We start from the raw sequence: 20,486 nt of genomic DNA, 5'->3' as shown, positions 1-20,486 counted from the left end.
TTACGTGAAGGCCAACTCCCACAGAGCCCATTTTAAGAAAATATTTCTAATTTTTAAAAATATATCTTCTTTTATACCTGTAATAAGAAAAGAGTACCTAGGCTGCATGAATCCATTTTGATGTTAAAACAATCCTATTGGGCCTATTTAATGGTTATTTTTTTTAGCAGACTTAAGGTTATGGAGATCCAAATTATGAAAGAATAATCGTTTGTAGTTTTTATTAGTGATAGTTTAAGTTAAAAGTTTTTGTCCTAAGAAAGTGTATGGATCAGAATTAACTCAGTCTTCCTATGGTACACAAGACAACAAAGAGCTATGGCAAATCATTTTTCTTGCATAAGTACATTCCACTTCTCATCCTACAAATATTTGTCACTCTTCTTTCATACTGAAGGGTTGCAATTGTGTAACTAATTTGTGTCCTTCAGCAGAAACAAAGAATGTTCTCTGCCTTCCAACAGCAATCTCATTTTCTCACTGTAATGCCAAGTAAATACAGTTTTTAGCCTAAGGGGTGATTTAATGTATAAAATTTGTGTCCTACAAAGGTATACATTTAAAATATGTGTCCAAATGGGAATATTTTTATTAAGTGTCAGGGTGGAAGAAAGTGTGGCTTGACATTGCCCCTTTTTCTAGATAATATGCTTTAATATGTAGATTCTTCAAGAAGACCTGAAGAAGACCTACAATGTTGCCTCTGGAATTAACTTAAAATATTTGGATATTTTTGATATTTGGAGTGCTGCTGAGTTATTTTCACTGTATCAGTCTGATACCGGTATCGGATCCATTATACGGAAACATTATCCAGAAAGCTCCGAATTATGGAAAGGCTGTCTCTCAGACATTTTATCCAAATAATTTTTAAAAATGATTTCCTTTTCCTCTGTAACAATAAAATAGTACCATGTACGTGTTTCAAACTAAGATATAATCAATCCTTACTGAAAGCAAAACCAGCCTACTGGGTTTAGTTAATGTTTACATGATTTTCTAGTAGACAAGGTTATGAAGATCCAAATTACTGAAAGATCCATTATCTGGAAAATCCCAGGTTCCAAGCAATCTGGATAAATTCCGAAGTGTGGATCTAGCCTTGCAGATCATTTTTCCCTGAACCCCCCCCCCCCAAAAAAATGGAATAGAATTTATGAAATATAGTTTGCTTACTTGCTCAATCTCTTTTTCAAGCGAATCTACTCTTTCTTTCAATAACCGTCGTTCAGATTCTTTACCCATGAGATCCAGTTTAGCAGAGCTACACTCACTTTCCATTTGACGGAACTTATTCTCCCAGTTTTCTGCCTGGGAAGATGTTCTGCGATAGTTTTCCAAAAGATCTCGATACTCCTTTTCCTAAACATAGGGTAGAAACTTATCATTTATGGGGTTATTTATCAGAGGTCGAATTTTAGAGTTTTTTAACTCGAATGGTTTCTAATTTCAGAAAAAACTCGAATGGAAGAAGCTGGAATCAGTGAGTTTTAGGTTAACAACCTAAAAAATCGAATTGATCGAGTTTTTGGCGATAAATTAGCAAATTAGGCATTGATAGCAATATTAGGAAAGCACTGCTGAGATTATGTATAATTGATTCAGGTTTTGATATTTTAAAAACACTTAGAACATGATAACATTAATAAGGGAGCTTTACTGTTAGTAAAATACACCATCATAATGTAGTGAAAACTATTTATATTTTCAACAGTTCCTTCCTTTCATCCCTAATCCAGTGCAGTTGCAATTATTGACATAGGGGAATCCTGGAGTTACCTCCACCTAGGGACAAGAAAGTAGCTCCAAAAAAGATGCCCACCAGACATGAAAAATTAACAGTGCATTTGAGAAGTGCAAGCGCACTTTACAAAAATCTTAATTATAATGTCATATTAATCTTAATTATAATGATATATTGCCTTATAAAACCAGATGAGTTGTTATGAAATATACATATATTTCATATTTGATTCTACAAAGTAATTGCTGTATTTACTTACTTTGGAATTATTTAAACTGTCGAGTCTAACAACTTCAGCTTTCACACTCTGGAGTTTTAGCTTGGTATCTTCAAGCTCATTTTGAGAGTCCTTTAGTTTGTTATTTAGTGTCTGATGGGAATAAAAACATCAAGAAAATAAAACAGAGAAACCTAATATTACATAACCAAGATGTATGTCACCATGCGAAAGCATACTCCACTGTTATTTACAATACAATACAGTATTATACCATGTAATCTGACTGGGTTCACAAAGATTTTTAAAATGTCATATTCACACAGAACAGTCTTTACTGTTCTAAGTTGCTGGTTATCCCTCAAAGGAACTGCAATGTTAAGCACACTAATATAGAAATGTAAAATGTTCACATTTAAAAATAAAGACTGCATGTGTACATAAACATTGTTATTACAGTCACCCTACGACAGTTTGGGTTCCTCTGAGGATTGCAGTTCTGTAGGGTCAGAACAATGGACACTGCAACTGTACCTGGACTTTGATCATTTAACCAGGATATGGCTAACTCTACCAAGGAGATCCAGATAAGGTAAGCATATTTCTCGAAGTGGTCAAGAATAAAATCTCAACTGCCAAGGTAGCCAGTTATAACTCAAACATTTGTCATGAAGCTAGTATCAGCACTGAACATTTGAAGTAAAAGGAAATACACAATAAACAACTTATATAGAAGCTAAGCCAGTCCCCTTTCTGTAAATCCAGACATCTAGAGCAGGACAGAAATTTGACACAAAACATCATAAAATACAGTAGGTTTTAAAGAAGCCAAGTTAGAAATGGAACAGACTGGGCATTCATTTATAGGTGGGTATCAATGTATCAGGAGTGACAGTTTCCTTTTATATCCTAAATTATTTACTGTCCTTATGTTGGGTGATAATAGGATATATACAATTTTCAAAAGAGCAGCTGCAAAGTGGAAGCTGCTTCTTTACTCTTAATTCTTCAAACTTCCCCCCACTCTATGCATAAGATTTTCACTGGGATCATCGTTCTGCTTTCTGACATTTTCTTTTACACCGAACCAATTACATTACAGCAGACATTTATTTCTACCATAAAATATAAGTAAATATAGCAGCATTCTGGTAGCAGAAGATTTTTTTTTTGCCAGTGTCAGAAAAGTGCCTTTTTGATTACTACAGATGTTTGGCCATTAAAATCTCTCTGGTTTTACTCTACGGAGACCCAGAAATATATATAAATCGCAAAGGAGGTTTTTGAAATTTCAACTCGCTAAAATCTGGCTATAATGGATTTTATGGTACAACACATTCAAACTAGAAGTACTAGAAGTACTTTAATCAACACAATAAACTTTTATTGAGGCTATAATATTCCTGTGTTCTTTTCTGTCACATGAAAGGTTTGTATGTCAGTGCTGACAGTGAAGATTTCTCCCTTTCTCCCTTGTTTAACTTCCAGGAATACTTTATCTGATCTGCCTCCTTTCTTGTCCCCACTACCCACTGAACTGGCCTTGGATGCAGACACCCCCTGTTCTTGCTGATATGCCAGTCCATCATATCTGAGCAGAAAAGAAAGTGATTAAGAGGGAAGAGTGAATGAATAGCTACAAATTGGTATGCCAGTGCTGTGTCTTAATACTGTTATTATGAGCCATTACTGTTGTAGGATGTTGACTATCCTTCAAAGGTACTGCAATGTTAAGCACACTAATAGGCTACAATGGGAAGTGTATACAATTTATGCAGATATGGGTTTTTTATGTTTTTGCCAAAATTGCTGCTTATCTTATTTTCACATTTTGGTCCTTTCTCCCCCCTTTTCTTCACCTGTATATTCAGTTTGCTTTTGGAAAGCTGGTCATGCAGAGAAGAATTTTCCTTAACAGCTGATTCTCTGTCCCTTCCTGTCTTTGTGAGTTCATCGCTCATGTCATCCAGCTTTCGACCCAGCCTGCTAATCTCTTGCTCATTGCTCTTTGTGGTCTTTGCAGATTGCCTTCCAAATAAAATGACATACATATGAAAAATAATAACAAAAATAAAGAAATAGTTTACTGTGAAAGGGCTATGGAAACATGACCACAGAATGGGCTTTATTTTTTAAAAATAAGTTAATCTTTAAAAAGTATATTTAGTGAAAGCATCATGTGAAATGATGGAACAGCTAAGGATGTCAAGAGGATACCTCAGATTAAAATAATCTTTAAAACCTCTGGCTAATCAGGCACTCTTTGTAATTTTGTTCAGATTCATTTGCGCCATGTCAGTTACTCTAACTAATGATTGTAGAAAGAAGTAGAAATGGAAAATTATTCCATTACCATTCAACCAGATGTATTTGATTTAACATTAAAAATGAAATATAGCCAAGTTACATTTTAATTGAATGTATCATATGTAAACTGAGCAATGTTTGGTCTGTGGACTTGACATGCAGCTGGATGATTTATTGTTTTATTGTGCAACAAATAAGATTTGCAATTGCAAGGAAATTAGTAATTAATTATAGATCACTGAAAGCTGTACAACAGATATCTATAAACATAGGAGTTGCCCAGTCTGCTGATTCAAGTTTATACTCTAATAGAATTTGTGATCTAGTATCTTGGTTACTAGAAGAGAATTCTGAATATGTTTTAATTATCACAACTGCTGTTTGTTTACTTAGGAGTAACGAAACAGCACAATTTATTTAATGTGGGGAACCAATTAGACCTAAAGATAATTAAAGAGCCATGTCAACATTGATTAAATCAATATATATATATATATATATATATATGAACTTTTCTAGCATGAAACAACATACAAAAGATTAGATATGACTGGATTAGATCTGATAACTGGGTGTTGACTCATATAGTAAAAGTATCATTTGCCAAATCAAAACTATGCCAAAAAGTCTGGACACACAATAAAATCACTGCCAACAGAAGGACGGATTATGGCATGCAAAGTAACAAAAACTGAGTTTGAGAAATATTTCCAGAGAATAACCTGCGTTAATGAAATCCGAGTCCCTTCAGAGAGGAAAGGTAGGTGGAAAATGCATACACAGATAGACGAAAGTAAATGTACAAACTGTGTGACTAGGAAACCTACCGGGCACTGTCTTCCAATTCACTAAGTGCATCTCTCAGACTTTTGATGGTAGCATCCTATATATTGGTAAAATTAATACAAGTGAACATGGGTAGTTTATAGATGTGCATTTCCTTCATGGGTGCAAAAATCTGACAGAATTATATATACAGAGGCAGGACTTGATTTCAAGAAACATACTACAAACAGAGATCTGACTTGTATTCCTATGATATTGTGATTTGATCAAACTTTTACGGACACTGACACTCCTGATTAAAAATTTGCATTTATATTTCTTGTGGGTGAAATGGTTAACTTGGGCAGTTGCTGTCTGCAAACATAGCTCCAAGATATAGTAGTTTGACTAGAAAGGAGTTATTCGAATGCTACAATAGCTCTTGTTATCTGGAGCCATTGCAGCAAGCGAAATCAATTTTTTTATTGCACTGATTGTCTGTGCCACCTAGTGGCAAAATGCAGAATCTATATCTAATTAGGATAAATCACTCTGGAGAACCATAGCCGTCAGGCGATATTGTTCTTTAAAAGGTAACTAGTGTGTGGGTACCTAGCACCAATGTTTGTTACTGTAAATGAACCTAACAAAAATATGTATTAGACAGGCTACATGTCACTTTACTTTAATTGAAATGCTGTTCTCCAGTGTAGAAATGTTTTCAGTCTTCTTGTCCACACTAAAGATTAGAGAATCTTTTTCCTTGTCCAGTTCCGTTATTGTACCCTTAAGAATAGAAATTTCTTCACGGAGGTTGAGGCTGTGGCTTGACTGTTCAGCTGAAACACAAACGTAAGATTACCTAGACTTTTATTGCCCATACAGAGAAGAAACTAAATTTACATTTGGAATCACCGTCCTGCCTTATTGCCCAAGCTTCAGATTATTCACAGATGTAAAGGTCCTCTTGAAGTATTTATCTGTATTTTGTATCATTCATTCTTTCTTGATGACTCATTGTCCAATACAGGCCAGTGTTGTGCAGAACTTTTGACAGCGTAGACTTGCAAACTTTTACTTCAGTATTATCTACATGGCTTAATGCTTACAGTATTTACTGTACTAATGCTGGGAAAAATTGTGTAAGTGCAGTAACTTACTGCTAACATACCAAGTTTTTCTTCAAGTCTGATAAGTTTCTCTTGTGCAATTTGAAAATCTCCAATTTTTGCTGAGAGACGTCTTTGAGTCTCTTCCAACGAATGCTCAGTCTCCCCATTCAGCAGTCTGTAAAATTGATACTACTATCAGTAATGTAACAGATGCTATTCACAGATTGTAAGCTTCACATCCTCTTCATGAAAGAAAACATAATGGGAGTCATTTATAACACAGAAGGCAGTTTGCAAAGTGCTTAAAAAATTCAACAATTGCCCAATTTTTTGCACTTTGCCCACTGCATTATACAAATTACTTTAAGCCGACCTGCCGTTTTCCCCTAGAATACAGTATTATCTACATTAGTCAGTGCTGTATTAGTGAGGGCAGGTGTGGGGAGACACGTATGGGTAATTAAACAGGTAAAGCCCAACTTTTGGTTTCTTTTTTTAGGCCCCTGTCAAAATAGAAGTGATAGAACACATGGCTGCAAGTTATGTGAAAGTGATACAAGATCACACCAGCTAATATAGTTATTCTGCAACATGTTGATGGAAAAAATGCTGCAAGGTTTCTCTACTTGCGCCCCTGTTGTTCTCCCTGTACAGTCTGGGGAATATTTATTAACATTGGAGACAAACATCACCAATCAGGTTTTTGCTTTTGTTTTCTAACTTGTAGGTGACGTTTCAAATCTAATTGCTGATTGGTTGCTGTGGGTAACATCACCGGTGATATTTGTCTCCAATGTTAATAAATACACCCGTCTGTCTTTAGGAGACCTTATTCATTATTTTGGCTTAAATCTCACCTGCATGCTGGTTTCCAAATATATTTATTTTAACCCTCTTTCACTAATGTAATGGAGCCCATCTCAAACTGAACCTTACAACAATACAAATTGACCTTTCCACGTACACCTGGCCCTACTTTACTATTACTGTTGATCATATGCTCATACACTGTTTCTTCAGTCATTACGCTGTACTTCACTACATCTGTTTGCCGGTGTCTTCATACATTTCTAGACAACCCTTCCATTCCTCTCAGAGCCACTGCTGAATGCCACCTGAAATCATTCTCTGTCTTGCTGCTCCCTTTCTATGGAATTCCATCCCTGAGTTTATCAATAGAGAATCATTCTCAATTTCTTTAAATTTTTTATGTAACATCTTGCAGCACCAGTATACAACTTGGTTCAGTCTCGGCACTTATTAAGTGATGCCTTAACCACTGTAACTCCTATCTGTCCTTGTGAGTTACCCACTTAGATTGTAAATTGTTTGGGGCAGACCTTATAATTGTATATAGTGTTTATATTTGTATTATATATGTTCTATTATTGCATTGTTCCTCGTCTGTTCTCTTCTTGTAGTGTTTTAATATACAGTGCTACATATAAATGTAGCCCTAGTTGTATAAAATATATATACATATGTATCTTAATCAGACACTACATAAACAACAGCCTAGAGTACACTACATAAACAACAGCCTAGAGAAATCCTACTCCACCATCTAGTGGCCAAATATTCATATAACAAAAAATAACATACAGAAAACAAAAGTGTAGTACAAAATAACAGGTAGTTTAAAAATAGTAGTAAATGCCTTAGTAGATACAGTCTGCAGGGTATATGTTAAAAAAACAGGAAAGAAATGCTTTATGTGTGGAGACACTGAGATCCAGCTGTGATCCCAAGTCCATTACTGCCTAGTCAGTGCTAGCTAATCAGAAAAAACACAATTTCAAACTGTTATTCAGGGTGCTTTCTTGGTAAGTGAAACAGGCTGTAGTTAAATGGCATAGTGTGGTCCTTACAGCAGATTATCCTTACCTGAGTGACTCACATTCTGCCTTCTGCTGGCTTAATTCACCTTCTGTATCTATTGCTCTGCTTGTCAGGATTTTCAGTTCATTCTCCACAGATGCCATGGTTTCCTTCATTAGAGACAGCTTAGATTTCTTTTCCACATGTTCATTCTCCATCTGTATCAAATACACAATACAGAAAAAAGCCTGGTAATACCAGAAGATGACAACTACTATGTATGTAATAAAATACTTTTATCTGCATTCTTTTTAATTTCTTGTAGGCTGTGTGGGTAACTCATAAAAGTTGTGCACACACAGGTTAGTGTACACCTTTTTTTCTTAAAGAAACACTTACTATTCGGATGGTTGATTGGTACTCTTCTATTCTTTGTTCCAAGTGAGCCCTGTCACTGATAGAAGTCTCTTGTGATATCTGGAGATTAAACATTTAGTCAGACTAATTCAAACTCTCTACAAAATTCCAAAATGATTAATACACAAATGTGCCATATGTTTAGACACAGTAGCATGAAATCACAGATATATGTAGAAATATTTGGTTGTTTGGATTGCAGGGTAAATATAGAGGTTTTGACATGTAGTATAGCCTTTGTGTTATTGGCATACAGTATGGCAATTTTGGATCACAAAACAGCCTCCTATTATTTTCAAGGGAAAATTCTAATCTTCACTTCACAGGAGCAAATATCACTAGAATGTGTGTCTGATCTTATCTTATTAAAGTAGTGTTTAAAGTAGATGGTAGATGCCAGGTTGCTTCAAACCATATTTTGGAGTCAAGGAGTGGTACAGTGCTGTCGTGCTATTCCATGGTTTGCAGATGTGAGCAAAAATCTGCTGTGTGCTGTAGCTTTGGCAAATTTTAAAACTGCATTGTTTACTCATTGATCTAAAGGACATCATGCTAGCTATACAGATACAATTTCCTTTGTGCTGGATCACCAAACATTGCCATATATGTTCAGAGGAAGGATTCACTACCTAAATGTGGTCATGCTCAGCACTGGACAACACTACTATGGCTACTGCAGTTGCATAGTATTGTTTCTTTTTTTTAAGAGCAAAGAACTATTTTGGTGGTCAAGAGACCAAAATGTGAGTGCCTACAGAGGAGGAATACCTTGGGTAAAATGTGTAGTACTAAATGCTTGTTAAAGGATATTGTACTATAGGTGTGTTGGCTTTGTCCCGGTCTGATGTCAGTTGCATACTGCACTGGTATTTAGCTGTGTGATAAAATTTAAAAGACTGGACATGTATGTTTGTCAGTATGTTTATCATTGCATGATATAATATATGTGTCAATTCTGGAAAACTGCAAGTTTGGGGGCTAGTTAATTTCCTCTAATTTAGCACTTAAAGTGATCCAGAAAGAATGTTTAAATTAACACAGTTACAAATCAGATGATTAATGCAAATAAGTTGTTTTTTTATTTATTTATCATTTATCATTTTTATTTATATTTCGGTGTGTTTTGCTCTCGCCGATTCATTGATATCATATTCAAAATGCTATATGAATAGACAAGGAGTTTTATAAAATTTAAGGACAGTCAGAAGGTGCAACATGCATTTCATTATTTGGCAATACAGATTCATTTTCATCTATATTTTCATACCTTTAAGCGCTCCCTTAAACTGTCGCGTTCTGTGGTCATTCTTCGCAAATCTGACATGGCAATGTCACGTTCATTTTCCACACGCTGCAGTATGGATTGCGCTGTTAGACTGGATTTGGGAGTCTTAGGGGATCGTATGAATTCTCTTCGAAGCTGTGTTATCTCTTGCTGTGCCTGATGTATAATACCATGTTAAAGTGCATTTTTTAACCAGTTGATGGATATATCTTTCCTAGAACTAAAAGGTTTTTATCCCAGGGTCCTAAAAAAGCTCAGCTTTGCCAAGCATTTTACTTAATTTTCCATTATTCTGGAATAGTCTGGCATGATCCAGAGAGATTGGTGAATTGCTAATGTGGTGCCATTATAAAAAAATGGATCCCATTCACAGGCTAAAAAATATAGGTCTATTAGTATAATATCAATGATTCGAAAGCTTTCAGAGGGGGTAATAATGGATATATACTGGCATACCTTTCAAATCACAATAATACAAGTTTGTACCAGCATGGTTTTATGTGTAATAGAACTTACCAGACAAATTTAACCGACTTTTATAAAGGGTGAGCAGAAACCAAGACTCTGGGGTGGCAATAAATGTGATCTATGTAGATTTTGATAAAGCATTTAATACATTACCACACAGAAGGATAAATTAAGGAATACTGGCCTGGATCATAATCCAGTACCTGGATTGAGAACAGCGAGAAAGCCTTTATTTATGAAGTTTGAGTGCCAGTTAACTTTCATTCTGAACATTTGAAAACTGAATTTAAGAGTTCAGTACCACCAAAACATTCTATACCTTCATATATTATCTTACTATTCTTATCTTACAAACTATCAAACAAAAAACCAACCATATATAAACAAGAAACCATTTAGTTGATTTCACTGAATTTTTTTAGTACAGTATAAATATGTCAAAAGCATTTCTTCATTCAACAAAACAAAAGGCCCTAAATTATAAGGATTCTGCCTATGACTTAAGTGCTGGGTAAGCATGAAACGCGTTAGGCGTTAGAGGGGATATTTTCCATGTCTTTTAACTATTGATGTGAATAAAGTATATTTTTTTACCTATTAGCATGCCTTGGAGAAATTATTGAGTTTCTAAATTATAAGTGTTCTAATAAATTGGTGCCTCATTTATCTAGGTGTTACTTTTTTACAGTCATATAGTTACCCGATCATAAAGCGTGTTGGCTTTGTCCCGGTCTGATGTCAGTACTTTTACATTAGCTTGAATTTCTGCCATGTGACGCTCATATTTCTCTAGCATTGTTTGCAACTCATCTCGTTCCCGAAGGGTCTTCTTAAGTTCAGACTCTAATTGTAATGACTACAATAAATACAACAGGGTGTAAACTAGGACCACAACAGGACTGTGATAAATACTAGTATTACAAAAATGTTACATTAATGTATAATAGGTAGATTCTACATCCCTGGCAGTTAAAAGTTAAATGGTTAAAGATAAGCTAAATGTCAGTTTAAGTCTGCATTCTATCATGCTGTTTCATTAATTGGAATTGATCAGGAATTGATCCGTATAGAAATAAAAACTGGGTAAATAGATAGGCTGTGCAAAATGAAAATGCAATATAGTTAGCCAAAAATGTAATGTATAAAGGCTGGAGTAACTGGATGACTATGTAACTATATAAAACTGAGTTCTACTATGTGCTTACTTTGTTTTAAAAAGACTAGTTAAGAAAACTGTGAATGTGGTTGCTATGGATTACAGCAAAAGGCTAACCTTTGCCTGCATCTGTGCACACATTACTTTTTATTTACAAATTAATACATAGCAATGCATCTGGAAAAAAAGGGGTTTTAATAGAGTTACCAACCTGAGTATTAGCTCGCTTGGGACTAAGACTTTGACGACGCAGCATTTTCCTCATATTTTCTGCTTCCCTCTTATAGTGATCTCGTTCTTCTTCCAATGATTTGATGAAGGAGTCAAGTCTAGAAGGAGCCATAGCATTACTCTTCCCACATGCTAAGACTGTGCTCTTTTCTGTCAATAAAGAAAAATATACTTCTTGCTTATTGTTTTAATCACAATTGTTATTTCTTGAGTTAAACAGGAAAACATGACAACTGAAGCTACTCCATGTTTGGTTCTTGTGAGTGTGGATGATGAACAAGAAGATTTATTGCCCCTTTAATCTTCCAATTTAGCAATGTGTTTCAAAGTAGCACTTAAAGTAATAGTTCATTGTAAAAATATAAACTGATAGATAGGCTGTGCAAAATAAAAAAATGGTTCTAATATAGTTAATTAGCCAAAAATGTAATCTATAAAGGCTGGAGTGAGCAGATGTCTAACAGAACAGAACCCAACTGTCTGCTCAGCGACTTTAAGGGGTGCCACAGGAGACATAACTGTTCAGTGAGTTTGCAATTGATCTTTAGCATTCAGCTCAGATTCAAAAGCAACAGTTATGACCCATGTGGCCCCCTCAAGTCTCTGATTGGTTACTGCCTGGTAACCAATCCGTGGAACCAAGAGAGCTGCAAAGCAGGAAGTAGTGTTTTTGCTATTATGTTCTTTCAGATAGACTTCAAATTCATGTGCACATTACGATTTAAATTATGGTTCCAGGATAATGGAAACATTATACAATGGGTCACAAAATCTTGCATTCCCAAAAAACTTTTTAAAAAAAGTAATTATGATCTACCAATGGATAATAAAGCACTAAATATGTTTAATAATCTTTTTACACATGAATGTCAGAAACTGTGGGGCAGCAATGCTTTGTCCAACACTGACCGTAACCAGGGCCGCTCCGGCCATGAGGCAAGGTGAGAATCTTGCCTCAGGCGGCACGGAGCGGCCAGTTACCAGGGGCGGCAAAAAGCCGCCTCTGGTAACTTTAAGAGCCGAATTTCCGTTTTTTAAAACGGAAATTCGGCTCTTCTAGCGCAGCGAGCGCAATAGCGCTCACTGCACTAGCGATGCGCCCCCTCCTCCACCCACTCCGACGCTGGTAGTTAGAAGAGCGGAGCAGGAGGAGGGGCGGCATTGGGGCTGCTGCCTCAGGCGGCAGCCCCTGAAACGTGCCTGACCGTAACCTCTCCAAATCTGAACACATTGCACTAACAACCCTGAGCAAAGATCAGAGTATCATTATAAAAAGAGCAGATAAAGGAGGGGCTACGATGATTATGGACAAAACAATGTATTTGAATGAGGCAGGAAAAGCAGTTAAACAATGGAGAACATTATGATTTACTCTCTGATGATCCCACCTGTAAATATAAAAAATAAATTGATAACTTATTGAATGATGCTGATGAAGAAGGTAAATTAATCCCTGAAATGAGAACAACTTTAACAGTTACACATCCCAGGGTTCCAATATTCTACCTATTGCCTAAATTACAGAAGCATCCAACTAATCCACCGGGTAGACCCATAGTATCAGGTAATGATTCGCTGCTGCAACCACTAGCTATATTCATAGACAGTTACTTGGGCCCCATAGTGCCGGAACTTCCAACTTGTATTCGTGACACCACAGATTTTTTAAACAAAATTTTGTTTTGTCTGTTGGAAAATAAGGGGGTATTCCTTTGCACTATGGATGTGTCAAGTTTGTACACGTATTCCACATGAAGAAGGGCTAGAGGCAGTTAGTAGACATCTACATAGGAAATACATTCAAGATTCAGATCTAGTGTTATTGTTATGCTCACTCTTAGAGATTGTCTTAACTAAAAATTACTTCAGGAGGAGCAAACAATTCTACAAAACACACTGTTTTCCCACTATATTTTCTGGTACTGCCATTATGTGGACGATATTTTATTTGTATGGAACGGGCCAAAAGAAAAACTTGAGCAGTTTGCAGAGTATGTTAATAGGATACATAATACTATTTAATTTGTTTTGCACTATGATAAAACACAAATAGAGTTCCTTAATGTGCAGGTGAAGAGGGAGAAATACAGTTTGTCTACTAACTTATACAGAAAGACTTGATAAAAACAGCATGTTACACTTTGACAACTTTAACCCACCTAATACAATGTCAGGTCTCCCTACAAGCCAGTTCATACAATGTATACGCATCACTTCAAATAATGTTAACTATGTAGACAGAAAAGAAAAGATGTTGGGCATGTTCAGAAAAAAAATGTTATCCTCGGTCCATATTACAGAAGGCAGAGAAGGAAGTAGATGGGTTATCATGAGATGCATTACTGGCCAGTAGGAAAAAGGATATAAAGAGTGAAAGAAAATCTTTTGTTACTACCTTTGATGTTCATGTTCTTACCCATAAAAGGGTAAGAAAAAGAAAATATTGGCCAATATTGATGAATGACCCCACTACATCTAGGGTGCTTAAGGATTACCCCTTATTTGCCTACAAGAGAGGCAAAAATATAAGTGACTATCTAGTCCACACGGACATACAGCCCCCTAAAACAGTAAAACAAAGATTTTTGGGGAAACCGGTTGTAGGTACCTTTCCCTGTTTATTGTGCCAGAACATGTATGTCGAAAAATGTAATATACTATTTAAAATGTCCATGTGGCAAGTGGTATGTAGAAAAAACTAACAGGATGATAAGGCTACGATTAAATGAACATCTCAGCCCAATCCGGAATGAACACTCTAAAATGACATCTGTAAGCCAGCATTGGACAGAATGTAAACATAATGTTGCTCAATTACGCTGGCAGGTGCTGGAAGAAGTTAAAGCGAATTATGCCAATATCAATAAGAGAGTGTTTCTGGATCTGGAAGTTAGGTACATTATCCCTTAAGGGATTGAATGAAAATTGGGTATTGAACTGCTTTCTCTAATTGTGTATCTAATTGTTTTCTGTAATTTTAACTCTAAAAAACTGATATGCGCATGTTTTTCTTACAGCCATAGAGAAATATAGAGCCCTTCAATGTATAAGTGATTTAGGGACATCCCCCTTCTATCCATATCCTAGTCAGTGAGTTACTAACAGAAGTTATACAGAAAATGTTACTGTTCGTATTAATGTACATTTGTGATATATTGGTTGTGGTACACGTTGATTATGTGATCACGTTATACACAAAATGACCAAGTGTATTCCAAGTCAGTCATCAAGCACTTCACAACTGTCAGGGATCTATATCCCACTTCTACCCAATAGTATACATCATCCTACTGCTATGCCCAAAAACCCAACGTAGGCCACTGGAAATAAATTCAACCCAAAAAAAATCTCTGTCACTGCATGTGATGCACTTCAGCTCAAGTTAATTGGTGTGAGAAGAAAAATAATTCAACATTTGCCCCATATTGCGTTCCATTGTAATTAGAATTAGCAATGCCTAAGCCTGCCTTGATGTGCATTTGCTGCCCCCCCAAATTTTGTCAAAGGCCTTTGTTAACATCTAAATAATGATGTCATACACAGCAGTCTATGAAGCTCATAGGCCATAAATATACCTTTGAGGGCCACAATCAGACTGCAGCCTTATACCAATCTGTCTGTGATACTTCTAAAAGTAATCATGGTAATGGTGGTGAGATTTGATAGTAACTGAACACTTATATACCCTGCAATGAACAGATTGGCAGAAACTGACCTCTGAGCTAATGCCTTGGAGTGGTTCAGGCATCCACAGCACAGTGCAGGTACAGAGGGCATGGTTAGATACTGATGCTACATGTCAATAGGCCACAGTTCAAGTCTGTTACTCTATTTTTCTAATATCATATTCCCTGCCTCCCTTGAAGCGATACAGGGACAAGGGTGGTTCACCTTTGAATGAACTTTTAGTATCATGTAGAGGGTCATATTCTGAGACAATCTGCAATTGGTTTTCATTTGTATTATTTGTGGTTTTTGAGTTATTTAGCTTTTTATACAGCAGCTCTTCAGTTTGCAATTTCAGGTCCAAATTACCCTAGCAACCCTGCACTGATTTGATTAAGAGACTGGAATATAAACAGGGGAGGGTCTGAATAGAAAGATGATTAATAAAAAGTAGCAATAATAATACATGTGTAGCCTTACAGAGCATTTACAGAGCATTTGTTTTTTTTAGATGGGGTCAGTGACCCCCATTTGAAAGCTGGAAAGAATCAGAAGAAGAAGGGAAATAATTAAAAAACTATAAAAAAAATTGCTTAGAATTGGCCATTCTATAACATACCAAGAGTTAACTTAAAGGTGAACCACCCCTTTAATCAATCTGCTCATAACTCTGCACAAATAATCCCTCTAAATGTAAATATATGAAAAATATATCTCCAATGTAATACCATAGAAACGTACCTGATCTCTCCAGTTTTTCAATCTTTTTGCGTAGTCTGTTTTGGTCATCTTGGAGTTGATCTACTAGAGCATTTAGGGTTCTGTTCTCCTCCTGTTTTTCTCTGAGTGAAACTTCTGTATGTTCAAGTTGTTCTTTAGTAAGGCTTGAATCCTGAATTGCAAAATAGCATTTTCGAACTTGAATCATACATCAGCTATAATTTTTGGACTATGCAAAATGATACATATCAAAATGACCCGGAAACACAAAAGCAAATAGTCTACTTCTGAAGTGACAATCAGATTTAAAACCATACAAAACAACCAAAACTTAACTATACTGATGCACATTATAAACATTGCCTAGATTGGGGGTCTCCAACCTTTTTTAACTGTGTGCAACATTCAGATGTAAAAAGAGTTGGGGAGCAACACAAGCATGAACAATGTTCCTGGGTGGTGCAAATTAAGGGATGTGATTGGTCATTTGATAGGCCTCGTGTGGACTGTCACTTCCAGAGGGCTCTGTTGGTCAGTACACCTGGTTTTATGCAACTAAAACTTGCCTCCATGCTAGTAATTCAAAAATAAGCACCACCTGCTTTGAGGCCATCATGCTGCTCACAAGCCACTGGTTGGGGATCACTGAATTCTAGATAGATAGACAGACAGACATACTTACATCCAAAAATCACGATAAGCTGCATAATGATCCAGCTAATACATGTAAATGGCATTATGCAAAACTTGTAAGAATCAGGAGAGTAAGAAAATTAAATTACCATACTATTGTTCCAACACTATTTCAATAGTTGCAATATGGTACTACACAGCATAATGCATGATTAAAGCAACCCTCACCTCTAAAATGAATATGCACCATTAAGCACTTTGTTGCCTATGAGAAATCAACTCTTCTGAAAATATCTTCTTGTCGGGATTCATTAAAAAATTAAGACAGGAAGGTATTTTCAAGCACTTTGATTTAAAGTGGGACCAACAAAGTGTGCTGTCTGTCAGACCTCTGAGAGTGAAAGGTACTAACCCAGTCAACTACTGTTTCAATTCATTTTTAATTTTCCTGGTTCATTTAACTAATTTTGCAATTAATTAAATAAATAAAGCTTTAGAGCTAGAAATTAGCTCTACAGATCTCTTTTAGTACTGGTACTAAGTAGGTAAGAAATGTACTCACAGATGTAAGATTGCTGATGGTGTGCTCCAAGTTTTCTATGGTTCTATGGTGCTGGTGAATCTCATTCTGGTAAGAGAAAAGGATAAGTCAGAAACATAAAGTAAAAAAATATACTACACACCATGTAATACAGTCAAGCTTAAAAACGAATACAGCGTACAATTAAGTACTGTGTACTGATTTTCTGTGTACTGATCTATAACTATAAACTACATGGCCTGTGCAGGTTAGAAGTTTGGCTATTGTAGAATAACGTGCAAATTGTATATTTAACTTACAAAAAGGGGCAAACTATTTAACCTGTCACCTTAAAAAAATAATGCCAAATTCATGTATATTGTGTTTGCCAAGCAAAATATACTTTACATACAATATATTAAAGAGGTTGCTCACCTTTGAGTTAACTTTTAATATGATGTAGAGAGTGATTCTGAAACAATATTCAACTGGTTTTCATATTTTATTATTTGTGGTTTTTGAGTTATTTAGCTTTTTATTCAGCAGCTCTACAGTCTGCAGTTTCAGCAAGCTGGTTGCTAGGGTCCTAATTAACCTAACAACTATGCAGTAATTTGAATAAGAAACTGGAATATGAATAGAAGAGGCCCTAAATAGAAAGATGAGTAATACTCAGGGCATTTGTTTTTAGATGGGGTCAGTGACCCCCTAATTGGAAGCTGGGAAGAATCAGAAGAAGGCAAATAAATAAAAAAATATAAAAAATAAATAACGAAGACCAATTGAAAAGTGGCTTGGAATTGGCCATTCTATAACATACTAAAAGCTATCTTAAAGGTAAACCTCTTGATTCCTCCTTAGAATTACACAATCACAGCAAGCAGCCGCCATTTTGTCAACACTGTTATTGAATCAAGCTTTGCATCATGACAAAATCTTGTTTTTTTTTTTTTTTGCCTGAATAGGGGACTAAATGACCATGTCCATGCATTTGGGCTACACAATTAGATGGCGAGGAGGGAGGGGGAATGTGGAGAGAGCAGTGACATCTAGGAAGTGCAGAATGGAAAGTGAAAGTAATTGCCTGCCCTGCCTCTATGCCTAAAGGTGGCCATAGACGTACAGATAATATCGTACAAAACAAATTTTCATACGATATTCGTGCGTGCATGGTGGGAAAGGAGCCGACTGATAACGGCAGAAGACTTGGATATCGGTCGGCTCATCGTTCTGGCTGGATGGAAAATTTTGATCAGGTGAAGGCACCTGAACATCGGCCATTGTTAGTGCTGAATCGTCAGATACAGGTAGAATTCTATTGTTTCTACCTGTATATCTGACGATTCAGCTCTACCCCTGTGTATAGAAATGAACGATCTTTCTTGGAAAGATCTTTTCCAAGAAAGATTGTAATTGTTACGTCTATGGCCACCTTAAGGCGTAGAGGTTTGGCAGACAATATATAATTAACAGCTAAAATTGTTAATTACCTTTTTATAACCAGTATGGATGTTTCAATAAAAAATTATTTCGGTTTCATGTTTAATTTGAAAAGGTCTTTTATTATACAGCTTTTTATGTCTGGGTGACAGGTCCAAATTTACTGAGGCAGCACAGTGGTGTAGTTGTTAGTATTACTGCAACGGGGATTATAGCAATCTACTGGGTATGCTTTTCAATGGAGATAATTCTTATCAATTTTTCATTGTATGAGAAGCCCAACCAATGAAGGCTATAAAAATCACAATGTTGGACATTTACCACCAGGACCACACTTACCAGAGGCAGACACTTTAGCACCATCACTACAGGATCAGAACTAATACTGGGCTTTCTCAACAAGCCCAATGACCTTCAGATTATGACTTCAGCTCCTTGTGGGATGGGGGGAGGGCCATGGACTATTTTAGAAAGCATTTAAATAATGCCAGTACATGATAGCTTTAAGGCTAAGGTAAAATACTTATTTAGTTGGATGTTTAAGAGGCAATCGATTTCACTGCACCATATTCTGCAAACTGCGTTTTCAAAAGTCAATGCATGTGGTTTTTCACTATACATGAAAGAAGGAAAAATCACCAGCACAACATGGGTTATTTCTAGCAGGGAGAACCCTTGCTTGTTTATTGCGGATGCAACGTTTCGGGTTGTCCGAATTTGTCAAGCATCAAGCATGCTTGACAAAGGGGTGCGCCACGAAACGTCGCATCCGCAATAAACGAGCAAGGATTCTCCCTGCTAGAAATACCCATTTGTGCGGGGGATTTTTCCTTCTTTCACGCTGAACTCGAGGTTGCCAAAGCCTCCTTCACTGAGCCCCAGGGATTCGCCTAGGACAGGGCGGCCAGGGTGTGCGAGAGTAGTTCTTTCTTTCTCCCATTTTTTCACTATACATATAACATGTCTATTCCAGTGGCACAGTGGTTAAGGAGTTTGACTATGATGTAAATGGTCATGTGAACTAGAGAAAAGAGGTTGGTTAAAGGGCAAAACCCATAAGTGGGCAGGTTTGGCACAGGTAGAGCTGTGCCATTTGTTTCACCAAACACCACCACCCAATCTATAAGTCACTTCTCTTCCATTTTTTTAAAATTAGCCCTTTGTTCACTGACTGAAAAGAAAGCACATTATGCATTATTTTTTTTCATTGCCTTTAATATTATGTAGTGTGCTGCTCTTTGAATAAAAAAAAATTTTTGTATCCACCTTTGCATCCTCCAGTTCTTTCACTGCAGCATCCAAAAGCCGTTCTTTGTCTTTCTCAAGCTGTCCTGCTAGTTTGTCTATTTCGGTCAGCTCTTCACATAACTGCTCATTCTTACGTGTCAGGATATCAAGCTGATTACCGACATCTTCCTTGCTTTCTTCGAGCTGCTCAATGTGCTTTTCAAGGCCTCGGTTTGTCTTTTGCAGCTCATCAATCTAAAGAATATAGGTAATATTTATGTTAACAAAATAAAAAAATTATAGAAAAGTACAGTCCTTTGTCAGTAAATAAGTCCTCATAAACAGTGTCCCCAAACACTGGTATTTCTATGCAAACTTTCAGCACTCGAATATAAGTTAAATTGCACTCGAATATAAGTTAAACTGCCTTTATTTTAAATATATAGGGCACAGAAAAACAGTTTCAAGACTTTGCAAGACCCATATCTCTTTCTGTGTGCTCTATATATTTAAAATAATGGAATTATTTCAGTTCATTGCAGTGCTCTCTCCTGGAAATGAACTTGCATTTATATTACTGCAATATATACCTAGGGAATTTCCAGGTGACCACCACATTGTTGCTACAGGGCTGATTGTTAAATTCTCATGCTAATTGCACTGGTTCCTGTGCTGCCAGGTAGTAATTATCTGTATTCATTACTAATCAGCCTTATATTGTGACATTTAAATTCTATGTGTGCTGTATATTGTGAGTGGA

The 20,486-nt window shown here is 36.3% G+C and overlaps 1 protein-coding gene across 4 annotated transcripts in view; it reads right to left on the bottom strand.

Annotated features, from left to right (window-relative positions):
* tsga10.L (testis specific 10 L homeolog) overlaps positions 1 to 20,486 on the bottom strand; it is a 30,203-nt gene that overhangs the window by 5,137 nt on the left and 4,580 nt on the right. For all 4 annotated transcript variants that reach the window (XM_018247102.2, XM_018247103.2, XM_018247104.2 and 1 more), the window contains 14 exons: positions 19,766 to 19,981; positions 17,102 to 17,167; positions 15,928 to 16,078; positions 11,501 to 11,670; positions 10,834 to 10,989; positions 9,648 to 9,821; positions 8,363 to 8,440; positions 8,030 to 8,181; positions 6,205 to 6,320; positions 5,718 to 5,872; positions 5,096 to 5,151; positions 3,821 to 3,989; positions 2,004 to 2,114; positions 1,177 to 1,362 (listed from right to left, as the gene is read on the bottom strand). In XM_018247102.2, the coding sequence (XP_018102591.1) occupies positions 1,177 to 1,362; positions 2,004 to 2,114; positions 3,821 to 3,989; positions 5,096 to 5,151; positions 5,718 to 5,872; positions 6,205 to 6,320; positions 8,030 to 8,181; positions 8,363 to 8,440; positions 9,648 to 9,821; positions 10,834 to 10,989; positions 11,501 to 11,670; positions 15,928 to 16,078; positions 17,102 to 17,167; positions 19,766 to 19,981 (1,956 nt within the window). The remainder of the gene's footprint in view (positions 1 to 1,176; positions 1,363 to 2,003; positions 2,115 to 3,820; positions 3,990 to 5,095; positions 5,152 to 5,717; positions 5,873 to 6,204; positions 6,321 to 8,029; positions 8,182 to 8,362; positions 8,441 to 9,647; positions 9,822 to 10,833; positions 10,990 to 11,500; positions 11,671 to 15,927; positions 16,079 to 17,101; positions 17,168 to 19,765; positions 19,982 to 20,486) is intronic.

This window comes from Xenopus laevis, chromosome 2L (genome assembly GCF_017654675.1).
Source record: "Xenopus laevis strain J_2021 chromosome 2L, Xenopus_laevis_v10.1, whole genome shotgun sequence".
NCBI classification, from domain to species: domain Eukaryota; kingdom Metazoa; phylum Chordata; class Amphibia; order Anura; family Pipidae; genus Xenopus; species Xenopus laevis.
This window is presented reverse-complemented; position numbering and strand designations above follow the sequence as displayed.